Source organism: Perognathus longimembris, chromosome 2, assembly GCF_023159225.1.
Source record: "Perognathus longimembris pacificus isolate PPM17 chromosome 2, ASM2315922v1, whole genome shotgun sequence".
NCBI lineage: Eukaryota > Metazoa > Chordata > Mammalia > Rodentia > Heteromyidae > Perognathus > Perognathus longimembris.
In genome coordinates this window covers 59,126,306-59,145,550 of record NC_063162.1, presented here as the reverse complement: position 1 = coordinate 59,145,550, position 19,245 = coordinate 59,126,306, and the positions used below count along the sequence as shown (strand labels likewise).

The 19,245-nt window shown below is 49.7% G+C and overlaps 1 protein-coding gene across 1 annotated transcript; it reads left to right on the top strand.

Moving 5' to 3' along the window:
- The first annotated feature begins 4,338 nt into the window (after positions 1-4,338).
- Gdf10 (growth differentiation factor 10) lies at positions 4,339-18,078 on the top strand. The gene is made up of 3 exons (XM_048339209.1): positions 4,339-5,035; positions 13,611-14,539; positions 17,121-18,078. The coding sequence occupies exons 1-3, from the start codon at positions 4,546-4,548 to the stop codon at positions 17,310-17,312; spliced, it is 1,611 nt and encodes a 536-aa protein (XP_048195166.1). The 5' UTR covers positions 4,339-4,545; the 3' UTR covers positions 17,313-18,078.
- The last annotated feature ends 1,167 nt before the right edge of the window (positions 18,079-19,245 follow it).

Genomic DNA, 19,245 nt, shown 5'->3' with positions numbered 1-19,245 from the left:
TTCATCAAACCAGAGCCCATGCCGGCTCAGATTACTGCCCCAGACAATGTTCTGTAATCCTGGTTTATTCACATGTCACGGGTATTTTAGCAAAACAGAAATGAATGGCCCTCAGCACCCTAGGAAGTACCCCAAAAGAGTTGGGTTCCCGCCCAAGGGGAAGTCAGGCTTTAGCTGGCCACAGTTCTCAGAGGAGCCAATGTGGACTCTCTGAGTTTTCCCAAACTTTCAGAAAGAGAGTCTATGGGGCTGAAGAGGAAAAATCACAAACGGGGGAGTTATTTCTCTATAAAATGTGAACTCTGCCGGTAGATGTTGCCAGAGTAAAAATAAAATCTGTCATTGATTATGAAGTCCTTTGTGCTTGTTATTTCACAGATTTATTACATTCTGGCCCAGGAGCTTGGGGAGGCACGGGATTCTTGTCTCTAGCGCCCCACAGCTCAAGCTCCAGACAGAAACAGGGACTTGCTGGCATTTCTTTTGTCCTGAAGGAACAAGAGCTTTGAAAATAGAGATGAAGAGCTGTGAATCAGCCTCCCACAGACCCTGATCACAACAGCTCCATGGAGAGCTGAGGCTTCCTCATCAAGGAAACAAGACCTTCCTCCTTGCCTTTCCAGATCTTGGCACTGTGTAGAAGTCAATGTATTTCCTCTGCAGAGCAAGGAACAGCCAGGCTGAAGAACTTACCTAATCTCCCCCAGAGTCTGGGTAAACTTGAAATAGGCTCTCGCAATGTGATGAACACAATTTGGTACCATGTCTAATTAAATCCAAGCAGCAGCCTGCTCTTGTCCCCAATTTCAAGTTGACGAAATGGAAAGTCCAGAGAAGGCAAGTCAGTTGCTTATGGGCACACAGCTAGGTGGTAGTGAAAATAGCAACAGGAACTTAGACCCAGTTCACAGGGTCATATGGATAGTCCCACTTCCAAGAACAGTTTGATACAAGGCCACAAAACCAAACTATAGCTTTGGAGGGAAAACAGAGCATGGGCTGCAATCAACCTTTCAAGAATTGGATTCCAATTCTGGAATCCAAGAAACCGCCCGCGGGTTACTGAGCTGATTAGAACCAAGAACCAGCTCAGCCACAAACGAACTGGACAATACCCTGAAATAACTGCATGGATCCAGCTCATTTCATTTGGTAACTATTTATTAGAAAAAAGTTCTGTGTAGTGTGCATGCATGCACACTAGTACTGGGACTTGAACACAGAGTCAGGGTACTTACTCTTCCTTAGCTTTTTTTTTTTTTTAATGGGGGGGAGGGGTCCTGTGGCTTGAACTCTGGGCCCGGGCACTGTCTTTGAGTTCCTTTGCTCAAGGTTGGCCCTCAGTCACTTTGAGGTACAACTCCACTTCTAGCTTTTTCTGTGATTAACAGGAGATAAGGGTCTCACTGACTTTCCTGCTCTGGCTGGCTTTGAAAGGTAACCCTCAGATCTCAGCCTTCTGAGTAGCTAGGATTACAGGTGTGAGCTGCCAGCACTCAGGAGCTTTTCCTTTCAAGAATGGCACTCTACCATTGAGTGATGCACACACTTCTGGCTTTTTGCTGGTTAATTGGAGATAAGAGTCTCACAGACGTTTCCCTGAACTGGCTTCAAACTGAGATCCTCAGCTCTTAGCTTCCTGAATAGGGAAGATTCCAGGCATGAGCCACAGCACCTTGCTAGAAAAAGATTTTTGGAGAGATCAAAGGAGCTTGCTTTTCAGAGCTGCCCAGTTGCTTTCTTCTTTACTTAGTCATCAAGCACTTCCACCTACCGCACTTCCTCTCTTGTCAGACTGGGGGCCAGCCTCTCCCCTCCCTCTCCAGAGGGAACACTGCCTAAGGCTGATCTGCAAGCTCAAGGCCTCTCAGCACCTCTCATAATAGCAGTCCATGGCTCCTAGGACTGGGATTGTCCTGTAGGAAGCTGGTGGAATGGTGGATCTGGAGAAGTTATAGCCATAGTCTTTCATCTCCACATTGGTTTTGACCTGCAGCCTGGGCTGTTAAAAACAAACCATGCTCTTTGGAAAGCTCCACAATTAGCCTCAATTCCACAGGAGAGAGCTGTTGGGCCTGAGCTGCATTTATGCAGAGATTGTATTGCTTCTTGTGTTAGCTATGCCATCTCGAGGGTTGTACATAGGAGCCCAGGAGGATGTGACCCAGTGGTAATCTGAAATGCCTCAACAAACACATTTTTATCCCATCATCTCGGCCACATGAAAGGGGGCCACAGTGCTCTAGTGTTCAAAACTTTACAGTCCCGCTGTTCAGCAATAAAACGAGGCAAGAAATATTAGCCGTCCCTAGCTGATGCCTTAATTCTTTCGCAACAATGTCAGAGAATCTGAACCCTACAGGTTTTAGTGGCGGCTAAAGCCTGACCCTCAGACTGTCGTGAATGGAGTGAAGAATGAGTTAAGGAGGGTGAGGAGGCTTTAATGGACACAGATCCCAATAGCCCAGCTTGTGCTGGCCTCCTGCGGACTCATCCCTCCTTTTCACAGGCCTGGATTGTGTACCGCCCCAGCAGAGACAAAACTACTCCCTGAGCAGAGGTTACCCCCAACCAGGGCAGGTCAGAGGCATTCTGGGGGAGAAGAAGAGAGGGGGGCAGAGGGGAAGTGAGGGGCACAGGGAGAAGGAGGAGTGGGAGAGGGAGGGGAAAGAAAAAGATCATTTGGATCATTTATAAGGAGAGATTCAAGTGCTGACTTGAGCAATTTTTTAAAAAATCAGTTCACAGAACAAATTAGTAGCTACAGACAAACAGGAAGTCGAATGCAAAATTTTCAAAATAAATAAAATGCTCCTCTATGGTTTCCCAAAAGCTAGAGGCTTGAGGTTCAGAAGTTCTGGATAGGGTGACCTCTAATTTGACAGTCTGAGATCCATAAAAAAAAAAAAAAAGATTCAAATGAGTTGTATTTTACACATGGACAGAAGCTTTTTCCAGCAAAGTTTCAATTATTACATTGTGAGGTCTCCAAGAAAAGTAACTGTTTTGGTTCATGGATCCCAAAGTTACCAAGTAAAGAAAAGGAACAGAGCTTTGACAAGTTTGTAACTTGTCCTTCAAAATGTAGCATAAATGGTTTTGGAGAACTTTCTGGAAGGAAGTGGGTTTGAAGAGGAGTCCAGTTATTCCCTCAAAAGGACTTCTCAAACTTCCACACCTCAGTCTGGTGAAACTCTCTAAAATAAAATATGCAGAATTACAAAGAAAAGCCATCATATTAAATGATAGTTTATCAAAAACATTTTTAAACAACTTGACAGCATAAGCACATGATAATATATATCTTTTTTTTCAGTAATTCTTTAGCTACTGCAATATAACTGCTAGTGTCATTGAGAAATCTGAATTCACTTTGCTGTGATGGGAAAATACCCGTGGACTGTGTCTATTTCTGACAAAGTCACAGGTCACTATCATTTGTTGCTTCTATGTGGAACATTCTGAAACACTAAATTTCACCTAGAGTTAGTGAGACTAAAGATCTAATATTCCCTAGCATCAAGTTCACCATGCCATGAATTCTATCCATAGGGAAATAACCTCCCTAGAAGAGAAACAAAGTTCAGGACCTCCTGCCCCAGGGTTCAGCTGCTGGCCAAGTCAGGGGCCTGGACTACACATTTCCTACACAAGCCCTTCCCCTGAGGATCTTTATTGGGAATCATGGACTTCTCTCTTTGGAAACTATTTTTTGGAGAAAAAAAAAAAAAGCAAATTGAAAGCATGCCTTTTTTTTGTCTTCCAATCCTGCCCAAAGATTTATAAGAACCTTTGATGTATTTCTTTAACCACTGGAATCAGTGTTGCCAAATAAAGGGTCAGTCAATCGGCTAATTCTAATTCTGAATTTGGATCAGGATCATGTTACATTGCCTTAGGTTGGTTGAGTTTGGGAGCTTTGGAGATTTTATTTATTTATTTATTTTTATTTTTTTAAAGAACTGGCTTAGGAAGGGTCCTGGGGCCCAAATTCCCAGACTGCACACTTTGCTTGTGTTTTGGACACACACACACACACACACACACACACACACACCCTCAGGTCCTCATGGGGGAACTGTCATCTTCCAACCACATAACCAGGGCATGCCATTGAAGGGGCAACGCTGCAGGCGGGCCCCCTTCCAAAGGCCGCCCAGCCCCCCACGTAGAGCTGGCGAGGCTGCAGGCGCCGACACTCAGGAGCCGGCGGCCACAGGCTTGGGTTCGGGGGAGCGCGCTCGCCCACGCCGAGCCCTCCCCCACTCCAGGCGCACACCTCGGCGCGCGCCCGCCGCGCACAGGAGCGCACGCTCGGCGCAGTCGGGCCACGGACCAGCTGGGCGGTGGCGTCAGCCCCGAGCGGTCTGGGACGCAGCCCGGGTCCCCCACGAGGGCGCCGCTCGCTGCCGCACCCCGCCCCTCCCCTTCCCTCGAGCCCGCTTAGGCCCGGCGCGAAGGCCGTGGGCGGCAAAGTTTCTCCGCGCGTCAGCAGGACGGCAGCGCGCCCGCTCCGGACGGACGGCTGGGGCTCAGCCCGAGTGGATGCCCCGAGCACCCCGCTGCCGATCCCGCGCTGTCTCCGTACCTAGCAGCATCCGGAGACCCCCAGTCTCCCGGGGATCCCCACATTTTCTCCATCCACGGAGTCTGCCAGCGGCTCTGGTGACCCCGCGCTCTCCGCCGCCGTCCTGGGCTCGGGCCCGTGGCCGCTGTCACCCCGCCATGGCTCGTGGACCCTCCAGGACCGGCTTGGGGTCCCGCCTGCTGCTACCGCTTCTGCAGCTGCTCCTGGTGCTTCGTGGCGCGGGCTGCAGCCACGCGGGCCCCTCCTGGTCCGCACTGCCAGAGACCGCCGACGGCCTGCGGGGACACAAGGACCCCCAGCACGCCTCAGGCGAAGCGGCAGCCGCGCTTGGCCCCGGCGCCCGGGACATGGTCGCTGTCCACATGCTCCGGCTCTATGACAAATACAGCCGGCGGGGAGCCCGTCCCGGGGGAGGCAACACGGTCCGCAGCTTTCGTGGCCGGCTGGGTAAGTGGAGGGGACTCTAGGGGGATCCCTTGCCCCTCATTCCCCTCCTTCCTCACTCGTTGAGCCTCCCCATCTCTGCACCTCTGCTTTTCCTCCTCCTTCCCTGACTCATTCATTGTTTCTTTGAGCTGGCGATCTGCTCAATCGTTACTCAATTGTAGGCCAGTCTCCAGGGGGCACCCGAGTGGCACTGGGTGGCACAGAGGTGTAGACAACGAGCACCCCGTACCCAAGACCTAGGTACAGGATGGAGATGGGCATGGGCTGCCGTGCATCCATGTCACAGGCTCAGTGGGATGAGGAGGTCACAGTCAGGGGGACAACGCAGCCCTGACAGAGCTGGGGCCTGGAATATAAACCTCCATTCCAAAACAGAGTGGTTTTGCTGACAGGGAAGCAGAGCAAACCGGGAAGGGGCCTCTAGGGCCCTGGACTTTGAGGGCAGCATAGAATGTTCCAGCTTAAGGAAGGGACTGAAGCTTGGGCAGTAGAGCACCCGGCTCCTCTCCTGTCCATGCCCAAGTTTCCAAGATGAACATCACACCTTGGAGGGAGCTTGGCACAGGTCACTGGCAAAGCCCTTCCTGCCCTGTGCCTAAAGCTTTCTGGGCCCCAGCAGGGAGCAGTCTCCCTGCCAGGGGGATTGTGGACTGTGGCTGCTTGCTCTGGGACAGAGTGGAGGTACTGCCTGGGCAGCAGGGGCGGTGGAAAGACTATGGTTGTCATGGTGACTGCTCATGGTTGAAGAATGCTGTTCTGGAAAATGTGGGTGAGGGTCTCCTGCAGCCCTCTAGAGGAGGAGGCTATTGGTCAGTCTGTAGGCTGTTCTCCTGAGATGGAAAGGAAGTTGACAGATCTGACACCTCCTGCTCACCATGTCACTCTAGGTCACATCTTGTCTTCAGAGCGAGACACGGGAAGCAGGACTTCCTATAATCAAGCATGACAGCACCTGTCAAAGAAAAAGACACCCCAGGCAGGGTCTTGGGTTCCAGGCCAATCAGATGGGAGGAACTGTGCCCTTTCTGGTCACTTGGAGCTGGTCACCAATGGCTCATGTCTGTAATCCTAGCCACTCAGGAGGCTGAGATCTGAGGATCATAGTTCAAAGCCAGCTGGAGTGGGGAAGCATGAGACTGCTATCTCTAACCACCAAAAAGCGGGACCTGGAGTTGTGGCTCCAGTGATAGAGTGTCAGCCTTCAGCAAAACAGCTAAGGGACAGTATCCAGGCCCTGAGTTCAAGCCTCATTACCAGCACACACACACACACACACACACACACACACACACTCATTTGGGATAAATCACTAAAGCCATAGCAACTTGATTGTACTTGTTTATGAAATGGGCAGAGCAAGGCAGTGTCTCCCTGTGTGTGATTTAGGAATGGTGAACTGAGAAAGCACAGGTTGGATTAGGCATGACTGTGTGCTATTCCTGAGAGTACAAAGCATTGTATCAAGCACTTTGTTCAAGTGAGTGTAAACTTGACCTTGCTTGTTCAGGAACTCAGTCCTCCTCAGGCCTCATCGTCGCCGTTGTAACCAGGAGTGAGCCACCTGCAGCATCCTGGGCACAGAGACAGATGTCAGTGGAAAGGTCTGGTTCCATCTTTCTCTTCACAGCATGGGGCTCATACAATTGGCAGTAGCACACTCAACTTTAATCCCTCCAAGGGCCTGGAGACAATACCTGGAATCGAGCACTCCCATCTTACAGATAAGGAAATTAAGACAGAGGAGATGGTGCGTGGTAGCAGTGACACCTTCTCCTCAGCTATCTGCCACTCTGTTACCTGTTCTCACCACCCCCTTCCTTTCCCCACCAGCTCTAGCACAACTAGGACCTGGGCCTGCTAGCTGTGCAATGGAGTAGACAGTGTGAGAAACCAGAGTTCCCACACAGCCCGGAACTGTCTGGCAGACCCCTTTTCTCTGGACACCATTCCCAGCCTTTCCAGCCACTGGCTGTGTGTTGTGGCACAGGTTACTTTCCCATTGCTGGGAGAGGAAAGGGTGAGGACAGAATGGAGCAGGCAGGCTTGGTGCCTGGCATAAGGCAGTGGCTGGATTTCCCATTCTCTCTCTGATCTGTGTCATGCCCAATCCTGGCTAAGGCTTGGGGGTCTCTGCCTCCCAATAGATAGGGAGCTATCTGTGAGGATGTGTAATCCTGAGCATGGCCCCACCTCTCATGAAGGAGACCTTCCTTGTGGGGAGCTTCAGCTCTGCTTCTAGAACACCCCAGCCTTAGCCGGCTTCGTGATGGTGGCTCTGTGCTGTCTCAGCAAGGTGACACGTCCAGGCCCTCCCAGCCAACATGTGACCCACCCCTGCAGCTGGCATCTGCATCTACATTCTCAGCATTGCCCAGGTTCTGAGTGCAGGACGTACACCCCATCCCAGCACCCATAGCTTGGGTTTTCTTTTCTTTTCCACTTCTAAAATGTGACTGAGGTTTTTTGTTCTGTTTTGCCAATACTGGGCCTTAAACTCAGGACCTAAGTGTTGTCCCTCAGCTTTTCTGTTCAAGGCTGACAAGCCGTGTCTCCACTTCCAGCTATCTGCTAGTTCATCGGAGATAAAGTCACTTGGACTTTCCTGCCTAGGCTGGAGTCGTGATCCTCAAATTACAGCCTCCTGAGTAGATAGGATTACCAGGGTGAGCCACCAGCAGCAACAATTTGTTTGTTTGTTTGCTTTTTAACTTACTAAATCAAACATGACATGTGCTTGTAACAGTCCCCAGCTCACATGTCTACAGTTTGTTCACTCTTAACTATTATTGAAGCAGCCTTCTCTTGCACTGCTTTCTGAAGTACCTCAGTGGAAGAGAGACTGTCAGCCTTGCCCTGACGGCCAGAGGGCCTATCCTCTCTCATTCCATGTCATCCCCTGCTTGACTAACTTCACTTACTTCACTTCACCTCAAAAATGTGAGTAATGCTATAATAACCATTTGTCAAACTGCCCAAAGGCAAGCTCATCTCAGTTTCCCAAGTGTATGAACCCATTTTCTGTTGCTATCACTAATGAGCAGAGTCTGAGAAACTCATAAAGAAAAGAGATTGTTGTTTGTTTCACATTTTTGAAGGCTGAAAGTCCATGGGCCATGGCACTAGCTCTGGCAAGGATGTGCTGTAGCCAGAAGACATTGGGAGGGAGTGATCCCACAGCAAGGCAGGAAGCCCAAGAGCAGCAGAAGCCTTCAGGCCTTCACAGAGAAAAAGTTTTGTCCTGGCGCTTGAACTCAGGACCTAGGTGCTGCCCCTGAGGTTTTTTTTTCCCCCCAGGCTAGCACTCTACAACTAAGCCATAGCTCCACTACTGACATTTTTTTTTTTTTTTTTTTTGGCCAGTCATGGGCCTTGGACTCAGAGCCTGAGCACTGTCCCTGGCTTCTTCCCGCTCAAGGCTAGCACTCTGCCACTTGAGCCACAGCGCCGCTTCTGGCCGTTTTCTGTATATGTGGTGGTGGGGAATCGAACCTAGGGCCTCGTGTATATGAGGCAGGCACTCTTGCCACTAGGCTATATCCCCAGCCCATACTACTGACATTTTTGGTCTTTAGCTGGAGATAAGAGTGTCATGGGATTTCCTACCCAGGCTGGGTTTGAGCCATAGCATTCATATCTCCACCTTTTGAATAGCTAGGATTAGGCATGAGTCACTAGTGCCCAGCAGCAGAGAAGAATTTGACAGACAGATAGGGTTAACCAGATGGGGAGCCGAACAGATTCATCCCTGAGCAGAACTCCCAAAGACCTAATCACCTCCCAGTATGCTCTGTCACTTAAAGGTCCACTTTCTTTTCAGTGCCACATTGGGGTGTGGATTGAATGGGAAACGTGGTTTTTATGCTCCAACCTGTGAACTCAGGGGATAAATCATATCCAAATATAGCCCCTCAGCCCTTCATTTGGTAGCGAGTCAGCCTCAAGGACAAAAGATACACAAAATCTTGGCCATCGCAGAATCCCTCATGTGAACTGACAGGCAGATGGAATTAAGCTAGGCATCAGTGGCTCACGCCTGTAATCCTAGCTACTCAGGAGTCTGAGGATTGGGGTTCAAAGTCAGGGGGCAGGGTGTCTGCCAATTAAATTCCAAAAAGCCAAGCACTAAGCCTTGAGCACAAAAGCTTAGGGATAGTACCCAGGCCCTGAGTTCAAGTTCCAGGACCAGTGTACACACACACACACACACACACACACACACACACACAATCACAGTGACATAAATTATCCATGAGCACACTCCTGGATATGACTATAGTTAATATATTACTTTAGTCAAAAATTTCAAGCCCCCAATGCGCACACACACACACACACACACACACACATAAACACACATATACATACATACATACACACATATATACATACATATACACATATATATAGTTACTGTTTGTGTGTGGCATCCATGGGTCTTAGGGTGGCTGTTATAGTCAAGGGCAGGCCTTGAACAAGGCCATGGTAGGAAGGCAGACTGCAGGGTCACAGGGATGGGGGCTAGTTAGGAATAAAGAGGTAGAAGACAAGAAAGTTCTGAGCCTCATTGGAGGGGTCACATGGGTAGTGAGGTCTCCAACTCAGCAGGAGCCCCAACATCTCCTACATACTCCTAACTCAGATCAGCTGAGAAAGATAGACAAGGTTAGCAGCCTACCTATGTAAAGAGCTTCTGCAGATCAGTAAGGAAGGAAAAACAAAACCCCATCCATAATTTCCACAGGAAGAATAGCCAATGGCTGTTTCCTGTTGGCCACAGAAAACAGTTCAGAACAACCAGGAATGGAAAAGTAAATTCAGATGAGAATACATGCATACTAAAAAGATGATCCCTCTGGTAGAATCTATGAGTCTCTATCTGTATGTGAGGGAGCAAAGTTGGGGTGCCCTGAGTGTAGTGACAGTCCCTGTGTCTGCCTAGCTGTGTCTCTGAGCATGTCCTGGGCTCTGGGCTCTGTGATTCAAGTGAGCTCAACAGAGCTAACTATAGGTTAAGTTTAAGCAGGTGCATAAAACACTCTTCCAGTTCACAGATGTGCAAGACCTCATGTCTTGTCTCAGTCATTACAGCTAGGAGGTGACGGAGTGAACTCCCCCACCCCCTTTAGCCTGTGGGAAACAGATGCTCAGCACCTGCTGCTTCTGTTTCTCCATACCCGTGCAGAGGGTGCACGCCTGTAATCCTAGCTACTCAAGAGGCTGAGATGGCAAAAATCACAGTTGGAAGCCTGCATGAGCAGAAGAGTTCCTAAGATTCTTATCACCAGTTTGTCAGCAAAAAAGCTGGAAATGGATGTCAGCTCAAGTAGTTGAGTATCAATCTTGAGGGAAAAAGCCAAGCAAAAGCAAGAGGCCCTGAGTTCAAGCCCCAGTATCATTGCAAAAGCAAACAAATGAACACCATACAAAGAGTGGCTTGTATTTGCAAGATGTATTGTTGTTTTCAGCACAATTTGAGGTCGGTTCACTTGTTCTTAGGTACATCCCAGTAATGGCCAGAGCTGTTGTGGGGGAGCCAAGGGTAGGGTTAGGGGTAGGGGCCTGGCTTTGCCCTTTGCCAGCTGTGTGACTTTAGGCCAGTTACACGCCCTCTCTGAAGCTCTAATTCATTACCTACAGAATGGATGGCACATCCTGCTCCTTTCCCAGTAAAAACAAGGAATAAGCACTCAGAACACTGAGTGCTGGGCTGAGTACTTACGCTGGGAGGTAAGAACTCTATAACTGGTAAATTATGTTATGGGTTCCTCCCAGACTGGAACTTGCTAAATCCCTCCAAAATACAGAAATTTCTTTTTATTTTATTTTTTGTGCTGGTCCTGGATCTTGAACTCGGGGCAGGGGCTCTGTCTCTGAGCTTCATTTGTGCAAGGCTAGTGCTCTACCACTTGAGCCACAGCTCTACTTCTGGATTTTTGGTGGTTCACTGGAGATGAGAGTCTCATGGACTTTTCTGCTTGGGCTGGCTTTGAACCATGATCCTCAGATCTCAACCTAGGGTTATAGGCATCGGCCATTTGCTCTCAGCATGAAGTCTAGAACTTTCTAAGCACTGCCATGATGCCACATGTTGACATGTTGCACACTTAACTTTATGTTGTACATCCCAGGCACAGTGCAGACACTGATGCCAGCCAGGCTCAGGCTGTTTCTTCATCCTCAAGTGAGCACAGAAGGTAGAGGAGCCGTTGGTCCCTACGAAGCCAAGGAGGAAAGTCAAGGCTCTGTGTGTGGGCTGCCATGAAGCCCAGGAGTGTAGATGCTGGAGCACGTGCCAGCTCGGAGGTGGCTACTGCTCACCAGGGTGCTGCCCTGGCCAGTGGGCCAGAGGTGGGAGGAACCCCAGCTGCTCCCCATTCTTCCTGCATCCGTCTGCTTGTGTGCCCATCACCCAGGGGCTCTAGCAAGTAACTGACAGCAGGAAGAAGCTGCCACAGGTACACAGCCCCCCACAGTGGAGATGCTCCCCAAATTTCCTAGTGGTAGAAGAAGCGCTGGATGCTGGTTGGAAGTAGAGGTGGGTGCTGCCTTTCAAGGACTCTGTGTATTCAGGGGAAGTGGAATTAAATATGCAAAAAGTCACAGCACTCTGCTGTTGTTTTTTTTTTTTGTTGTTGTTTGTTTGTTTGTCATGGGGCTTGAACTTGGGAAGCACTGATTTTTTTGTTTGTTCATATTTTGGGGGGTTTGTTTTGTGCCAGTTCTGGGGCTGGAACTTAGGGCCTGGGCATGTCCCTGAACTTCTTTTGCTCAAGGCTCTCTCCCTTTTGAGCCACAACTCCACTTCTGGCTTTTTTGGTAGTTTATTGGAGATAAGAGGCTCACAGACTTTCCTGCCCAGGATGACTTTGAACCATGATGCTCAGATCTCAGTAGGTAGGATCACAGGCATGAGCCACCAGCACTGGCACCGACTTTATATGCATGCTCTGGATGGGTGGTGAGCATTAGCTGAGGAAATACCTTTAAGCCACCACTGACACTTAGAAGAACCTTCGAAGATTCTCTCCCTTTTGTTCTTTGTTCCCTCTTTCTTCCCTCCTTAAGAGGATATGACCCTCCCCCATGATGTTATGCCTCCTTCCCAGTTTAAAAAAATGCAGTGATGATTAAAGTGAAGATGATGATTGAAAACCAACCTCAGCTGCCCTCAATCTGGTGTCAGAAGTGGAACCCAGACCCATGTCACCGGGAGGGCCCAGAGTCCACACCTATATGTCTTCTGGGCCTATGGCCCTGTTTCTTACTTGGCTTTACCTACCCAGCAAACAAACCTTGGACAGTAGTAGGAGAGACAAATGCCACACCAGCCACCTTGGTCTCCCATCGGTCTGTAGCATCACCAGGAGGCAGCAGGAAAGGCCCTTCTCTCTGCTGTGAAGCCTAGAGAGGACCTTGCCATGGTAGAGAGCTCGTGTCACTGCCATGTCTGAGACCACTTCCTGGCTCTGCAGCCCACACTGAGAAACACAGTGGCAAGGCAGTGTCCCTAGGGAAGCTGAGGCTGGAGCTGCCTCCAGCCATGCTGCAGATGAGTGCAGGGAGATTCCGGTCCTTACCAGCTTGTGCCTCCAAGGCACCTAGGCCTTGGAGGTTTTGTGCAGTGACCTGGTGCAATCCTGATTGTGTGTGTGTGTGTGTGTGTGTGTGTGTGTGTGTGTGTTCTCGTTTCTCTTTTCCTCTCCCCTCCCCCTCTCTTCTCCCTTTTCCCACTCCCCTTCTCCTCCTTTCTTCCTACTTCTCCTCTCTCTTTTTCTCCCCCCACCTCATCTTAAAATTTCTAGGGTCAGATAAACAGCAAATGTTCAACTCACAACTGAACTCTTAGCTCCAGATTCCCTTATGAGCTGCTCAAAATGCAATGAAAAAAATATGAAACTCTCCTTATTTCACCTCATTTTTAATAGATGTAGCACTTAATGATTGCATTTAAACACTGGCTACCAGCCAGGCACCAGTTGCCTGTAGTCCTAGCTACTCAAGAGGCTAAGATCTGAAGATCAGGGTTTCAAATCAGCTAGGTTAAGAAAGTCTGTGTCTCTTATCTCCAATTAATCACCAAAATCTGGAAGTAGACCTGTGGCTCTACCTGTGGTAGAGCACCATCCTTGAACGAGAAAGCCAAAGCTAAGGGACAGTGCCCAGGTCCTGAATTTAAGCCCCAGTACCAGCACAAAAACAACAAACAAAAACTGGCTGCTTGGAATAGAGGACCCTGAAAATCCTAGGAGGAGCTGCCTTGCATTCAACCTAAGTCATCTTGAGCACTTAGTGAAGGCATCAGTTTTACCTGCTAATTTGTTCTTTGAACAGCAGTGTAGAGAAGACAGGAGGAAACAAGAGCATTTGCCTCTAACAGGCCTAGCATCTCTCATGTTCATTGAAAGCAGTGAAGGGCGCCCCCACTAATTCAATGTGAGTATTGCAAGAGATGGAGAGGTACAGCCCTACCTGGAAGTGCACTCTTCCTCCCAGCCCCCAGGCAGGCAACCCCTGAGGAAGGTGTGATTCCTAGAGGAGCTCAACAGCCCATGGTCTCTCTCTCTTCCTCTTGCAGAAATGGTTGACCAGAAAGCCGTGTATTTCTTCAACTTGACCTCCATGCAGGACTCAGAAATGATCCTCACCACCACCTTCCACTTCTACTCGGAGCCACCGCAGTGGCCCCAGACCCGCGGGATGTTATGCAAGCCACGAGCCAAGAATTCCTCCTGTCGCCTGCTTCCCCCAGGCCCACCAGCCCGCCTACACTTGCTCTTCCGAAGCCTCTCACAGAACACAGCCACGCAGGGGCTGCTCCGAGGGGCCATGGCCCTGGCCACCCCACCACGGGGACTGTGGCAGGCCAAGGACATCTCTTCTATCGTCAAGGCAGCCCGCCGGGATGGGGAGCTACTCCTCACCGTCCAGCTAGAATCTGGGGAGAAGGACGCTGGGATGCTGAAGCCCAGTCCCCATGCTCCCTATATTCTCATCTATGCCAATGACCTGGCCATCGCTGAGCCCAACAGCGTGGCAGTGACCCTGCAGAGATATGACCCCTTCCCATCTGGAGACTCTGAGCCCCGCACAGCCACCAATAGCTCCTCAGATCCCCGAGTTCGCAGGGCCACTCAGGCCTCTGGGCCCCTCCAGGACAATGAGCTGCCTGGGCTGGATGAGCGGCCAGCACATGCCACCCACGGCCAGCATTACCACAAGCATGAGTTATGGCCCAACCCCTTCCGGGCATTGAAGCCCCGGCCAGGGCGAAAGGATCGAAGGAAGAAGGGTCAGGAGATGCTCTCCGCCTCCTCACAGGTGCTGGACTTTGACGAGAAGACCATGCAGAAAGCCCGGAGACGACAGTGGGATGAGCCCCGGGTCTGCTCCCGGAGGTACCTGAAGGTCGACTTCGCAGACATCGGGTGGAACGAATGGATCATCTCGCCCAAATCCTTTGACGCTTACTACTGTGCAGGAGCCTGTGAGTTCCCCATGCCCAAGGTAGGAGGGACTTCCGGCCTGCCACAGCACTCTCTCTGTATATCTAAACCTCAATCTCAGGACTGCCCCTTTGGGCACATCCTTCTGCCTGCCTGACCTCTGTCGCATCATCAGCAAAGCAGAATAGAAACACTTCCCAACTAGAGAGGCAGGTGTGGGTAGGTGGAGGTCCCCAAGTGGTAGGAAGTATTTGGTTTGGCTGAGCATTTGAAGTGCAGGATTGGTTGAGTTGGATGTGGGGGAGGCAGAAGTCCTAGGGCTTAAACTCAGGGCCTAAGTTCTATCCCTGAGGGGTTTTTTTTGTTTGTTTGTTCGTTTTGTTTTTTTTTCTCAAGGCTAGTGCTCTAAGACTTGAGCACTGCCCCACTCCTGGATTTTGTGTGGTTTTTTAAACTGTGTATTTATCAGGGGGGGAACAGGTTTCATTTTGAAAGGAGCATAGAAGAAGATTGCATCACAGACTTTCCTGTCCAGGCTGGCTTCAAACCATGATACTTAGGTCACAGCCTCCTGAGTAGCTAGGATTATAGCCATGAGCCACCAATGCTGGGTTGAATTGGAATTTTAAAATCAGAACATCTCTTCTAAAAGACACAAGGACCCATGTCTTTAGAAGTACATTCCTATATGGCAACCATGTACAAAGTCCTGTGCACAGCGCTAGTCCTAGAAGTCGCTCTTTCTTATCTGTAGTGAATCTCCTGGTAGGGAAGCTCCAGTTCAGGCCCCTTACTACCTGGGCAGCTATCTCTCCCATGCCATTGCTCAGCCCGTCACACGGCATATGTCACTTTGCTGTACCTAAGCCTCAGATGGTCACCTTCTGGCCAGGCTGGTGTGTGGCTCTGTCTGTCCACCTCCCTGCAACCAATGTTGGGCTGGTGACTTCAGAGCTTAGCACCCAGTGCTGTTTCATCCTGATCAAAGTTCCCCTGACTTGTTCTCCAAGAAAGGAAGTCAGTGCACAAGTCCAACATGAACCTCTAGCGGCGCCCAGCCCCGGATATGGGCCATATTAATCTATACAGGAATGAAGGGGCTTCTTCCCAATGCTGTGCATGTTCAAGAGAGAGGAAGGGAGGTGCCAGACCAAGAGACACAACCTATCAGAAGGGGTTTGCACATGCTCAGAGCTAAGGCAGATGGAACCTCTGTGGGCTCACAGCTAACCCCACATTTACCTTACTCACCAGCCTGGTTTGCTGCCTTCCTACCTTCCAGGACATCAGCCAGGACCCTAGCCAGAGCTGCACATGTTTGGCTATATCTGCCTTCCTCTCCCCCAACTGGCTGTGATCTGGTGGCTCACACCTGTAATCTTACCTACTCAAGAAGCTGAGATCTGAGGATCTTAGTTTGAAGCCAGTCTGGGCAGGAAAGTCTATGAGATGCTTTATCTCCAATTATCTAGCAAACAAACAACAGAAACAGAGTCGTGGTTCAAGTGGTAGAGTGCTAGCCTTGAATGCGGTGCCCAGGCCCTGAGTTCAAGTGCTAGTCCTGGCACAGGTAGGGGTGAGGAGAGGGAGAGAGGGAGGGAGGAAGGGAGGGAGAGGGAGGGAGGAAGGGAGGGAGAGAGGGAGGGAAGGAGGGAGGGAGGGAGGGAGGGAGGGAGGGAGGGAAGGAGGGAGGGAGGGAGGGAGGGAGGGAGGGAGGGAGGGAGGGAGGGAGGGAGGGAGGGAGGGAGGGAAGGAGCTTCTTGTCAACCATACTGCTTTCTGGCCAGCAAGAGCAGAGGCCAGTGACTTAGGATATAGTTGCCTGTGAGCTAGGCATTGTTTCCAAGCCAGGCAACTTTCTGACTGAGGATCTTGGTCAAGTTACTTTGTCATTTTAAGCTTTGGTCTCTTCACTGGTAAAAAGAAAGTTATATCCTCTCCATAGAATTGATAGGATGACAACATGGAATGATGCATGATGTCAACAAAGCTGCACCTGCTACCCGAGTTCAGGCACACATGGGAACTGTTGGTGCTTTCCCTTGTTGCTCAATCCCAGGATCACCAGGGTGGCTGGTCTGCTAGCTCGCACTTTGTCTTCAGCTCTTCCTCTGGTCAGCTGCTGCCCAGCTCCCAGTACTCCTGGGGAATGTGTAGCACACTGGCGCCCCCACATGGCTAATGCTATGTAGTGGCCGCACCATCCCTTAGGAAGGCAGAAGTGGGCTTTTAAAGGCTTGGACTGCAACTCAGGTTTTGTTTTGTCATGCTGATACTGGGGGCTTGTGCAATCACTTGCCTTTTCTGCTCAAGTCTGGCTTTCTGCTAGTTGAACTACACCTCCACTGTGGTCTTTTTGTTGTCTAATTGGAGATAAGAGTCCCTTAGATGTGTCTGCCCAGGCTGTCTTAAAACTGTGATCCTCAGATCTCAGCCTCCTGATTATCTAGGATTACACACACACGCCATCAGCACCTGGTTGTGCCTCTGTTTATAATTGACTTAAGAGCAAGTGTGAGTGCTTAGCCTTGGGCACCCAGCATTTCTTCTTGGCCACTATCTTCTCAGTCAAGGAACTGAAGGAATGACAGCAGAGTGTAACTTTGTTTGTAAAGTAAATCTGCTCCCTTCTCATCCTGCAGATTGTCCGCCCATCCAACCATGCCACCATCCAGAGCATCGTCAAAGCTGTGGGCATTGTCCCCGGCATCCCAGAGCCTTGCTGTGTTCCAGACAAGATGAACTCCCTTGGAGTCCTTTTCCTGGATGAGAACCGGAATGTAGTTCTGAAGGTGTACCCCAACATGTCTGTGGAAACCTGTGCCTGTCGGTAAGACAGGTCGGAAGGCGGTACTCCCATCCCTGCCTAGCAGAGCAACATTCTCTCAGCCTTCTCTTGCCAGACTGGGCCTGGGGCAGCTTCAAGTACAAGGCAGAGAGTACAGGCAATCCTGCTGGCACCCAGAAACATCTGACTGTCTATTGGGGCATTGATATGAAAGATCTACAATCTTTCCTTGCTAGTGACTTAGCCCCCTGGGTCCTCTGAAGGGATGTGAAGTTGGTCCTGGCCTGAAGGTTGCTCATTGAGATATAGGTGTCTACCATGTTGGCATGTGTGCTCACCATCTTGAAGCTGGAGAGGCCCATGCAAGAGTCACACTCATTCCCTTTCCATGCAAAACACCTCTGTGTAATTGCCCAGTGTCAAAGCCTATGAGCCACCTGATGAAAATGGTGCCTAAATAATGGCATAAAATGAGTATTTTCTCTCACACCCCACTGCAAAAGCTCTTATACATGCATAAGAGCACACATAACCAGTATGCATTTCTTTCTCCTGAAAAAAAAAACATATATACTTTAAAGCAAAAATGAAGGACTTAACACCATCTTTCACACAGATAATCATGCTGGGTAGGTGAAGATTGTTTAAATATGCATCTGGAAATAACACAGTATAATACATTGGAATACTAAAAAATAACCCAAGATTTTTTTTATATTTTTGTAAGTTATACTTTGTATACTGTAGATTGTGTGTGGCCTGTGTTTTATGGAAAGCTAATAAATTAAAGGTACTATGGTATCTTGGAAAAAATGGAATGTCTTCCATTCTATAATATTGGTTGATCCCCATCAGTCCATAACTGTGAAACAGAGAAGAGCCTTTCAATGCCACCTCTGTTCTCTCAGTCTGTCTCAAACCCCGGACACCCAACTGTTCCTAGTCCTTCCAGGTTCCCACCCTATCCTCTGTGGCCTCGGAGCCCTGCCCTGAGATGGCAGAAAGACAAGACATCATCCCAACTGGCCCCCTGGAGCTTCCTCAGATGCCCTGCATGGAGGAGGCCACAGTGTTCTAGGAGGCCCCTGGTCCCCCATTCTCTAGCCTCTCTCTGGGCAACCACAGTGGCTTGAGGAGCCCAGGTGCCTCTGAAGGTGTCAGCAGTGATAGGAGCTGGAGGCTGAGTGACCAAATCTGAGACGATGACATCCCAGCAGGTGGGTTTGAATCTTGATTTTGTATCTATACTGGGGCTTGCACTCTGGGCATAAGTGTTGTCCTTTAGCTTTTTCACTCAAGGCCAGCATTCTGACCCTGGAGCCACACCTCCACTTGCGGAGTTTTGCTGGCTAACTGCAGATAAGAGTTTCACAGACATTCCTGTCTGAGCTGATTTCAAACAAATCTCAGTCTCCTGAGTAGCTAGGAGTGTTGGATGGCCGCACATCAAAGGGAGCTTGGTGGGAGACTAGGACACAGGCCAGTTTGTGGCTTCAGCTGAGTTGTACACCAAAACATTGAAGTTCAAAACTTCTTCCCTTTACCAAAATATGGAAATAGATAGGTTTCCCCTTCCCTCTTCTACTTCCAAGATGGCTGTGCTCATTTCAGCTTTAGTCCCCTTACTCTGCCTCTGGAGTTTATCACACAAGTTTAATCCAACTCTAACTTCCTCCTCCCATCTCCCGGCCATCTGTGTGGTATGAGAGGGGGTCCCAAATCACCTTCAATATGAGATTCCACCTCCTTGCAAGCAATCAGCCTTGAATCACAAATATGGAAACCAAAAATTATACCTGAACTGAGCAGGAATAAAGGAAACAATACAATATAACAACTATTGGTATGGTTTAGCCTAAAGGAAACTGCCACATGGTTCAGGCAGAAAAAAGTTTATTTGAGGGAGAGCATACTGCCTACCACAGGAGATGGAAGGCATGCAGGAAGGGGAATGGGGAAATGGGAGAAGGGGAAGGGGC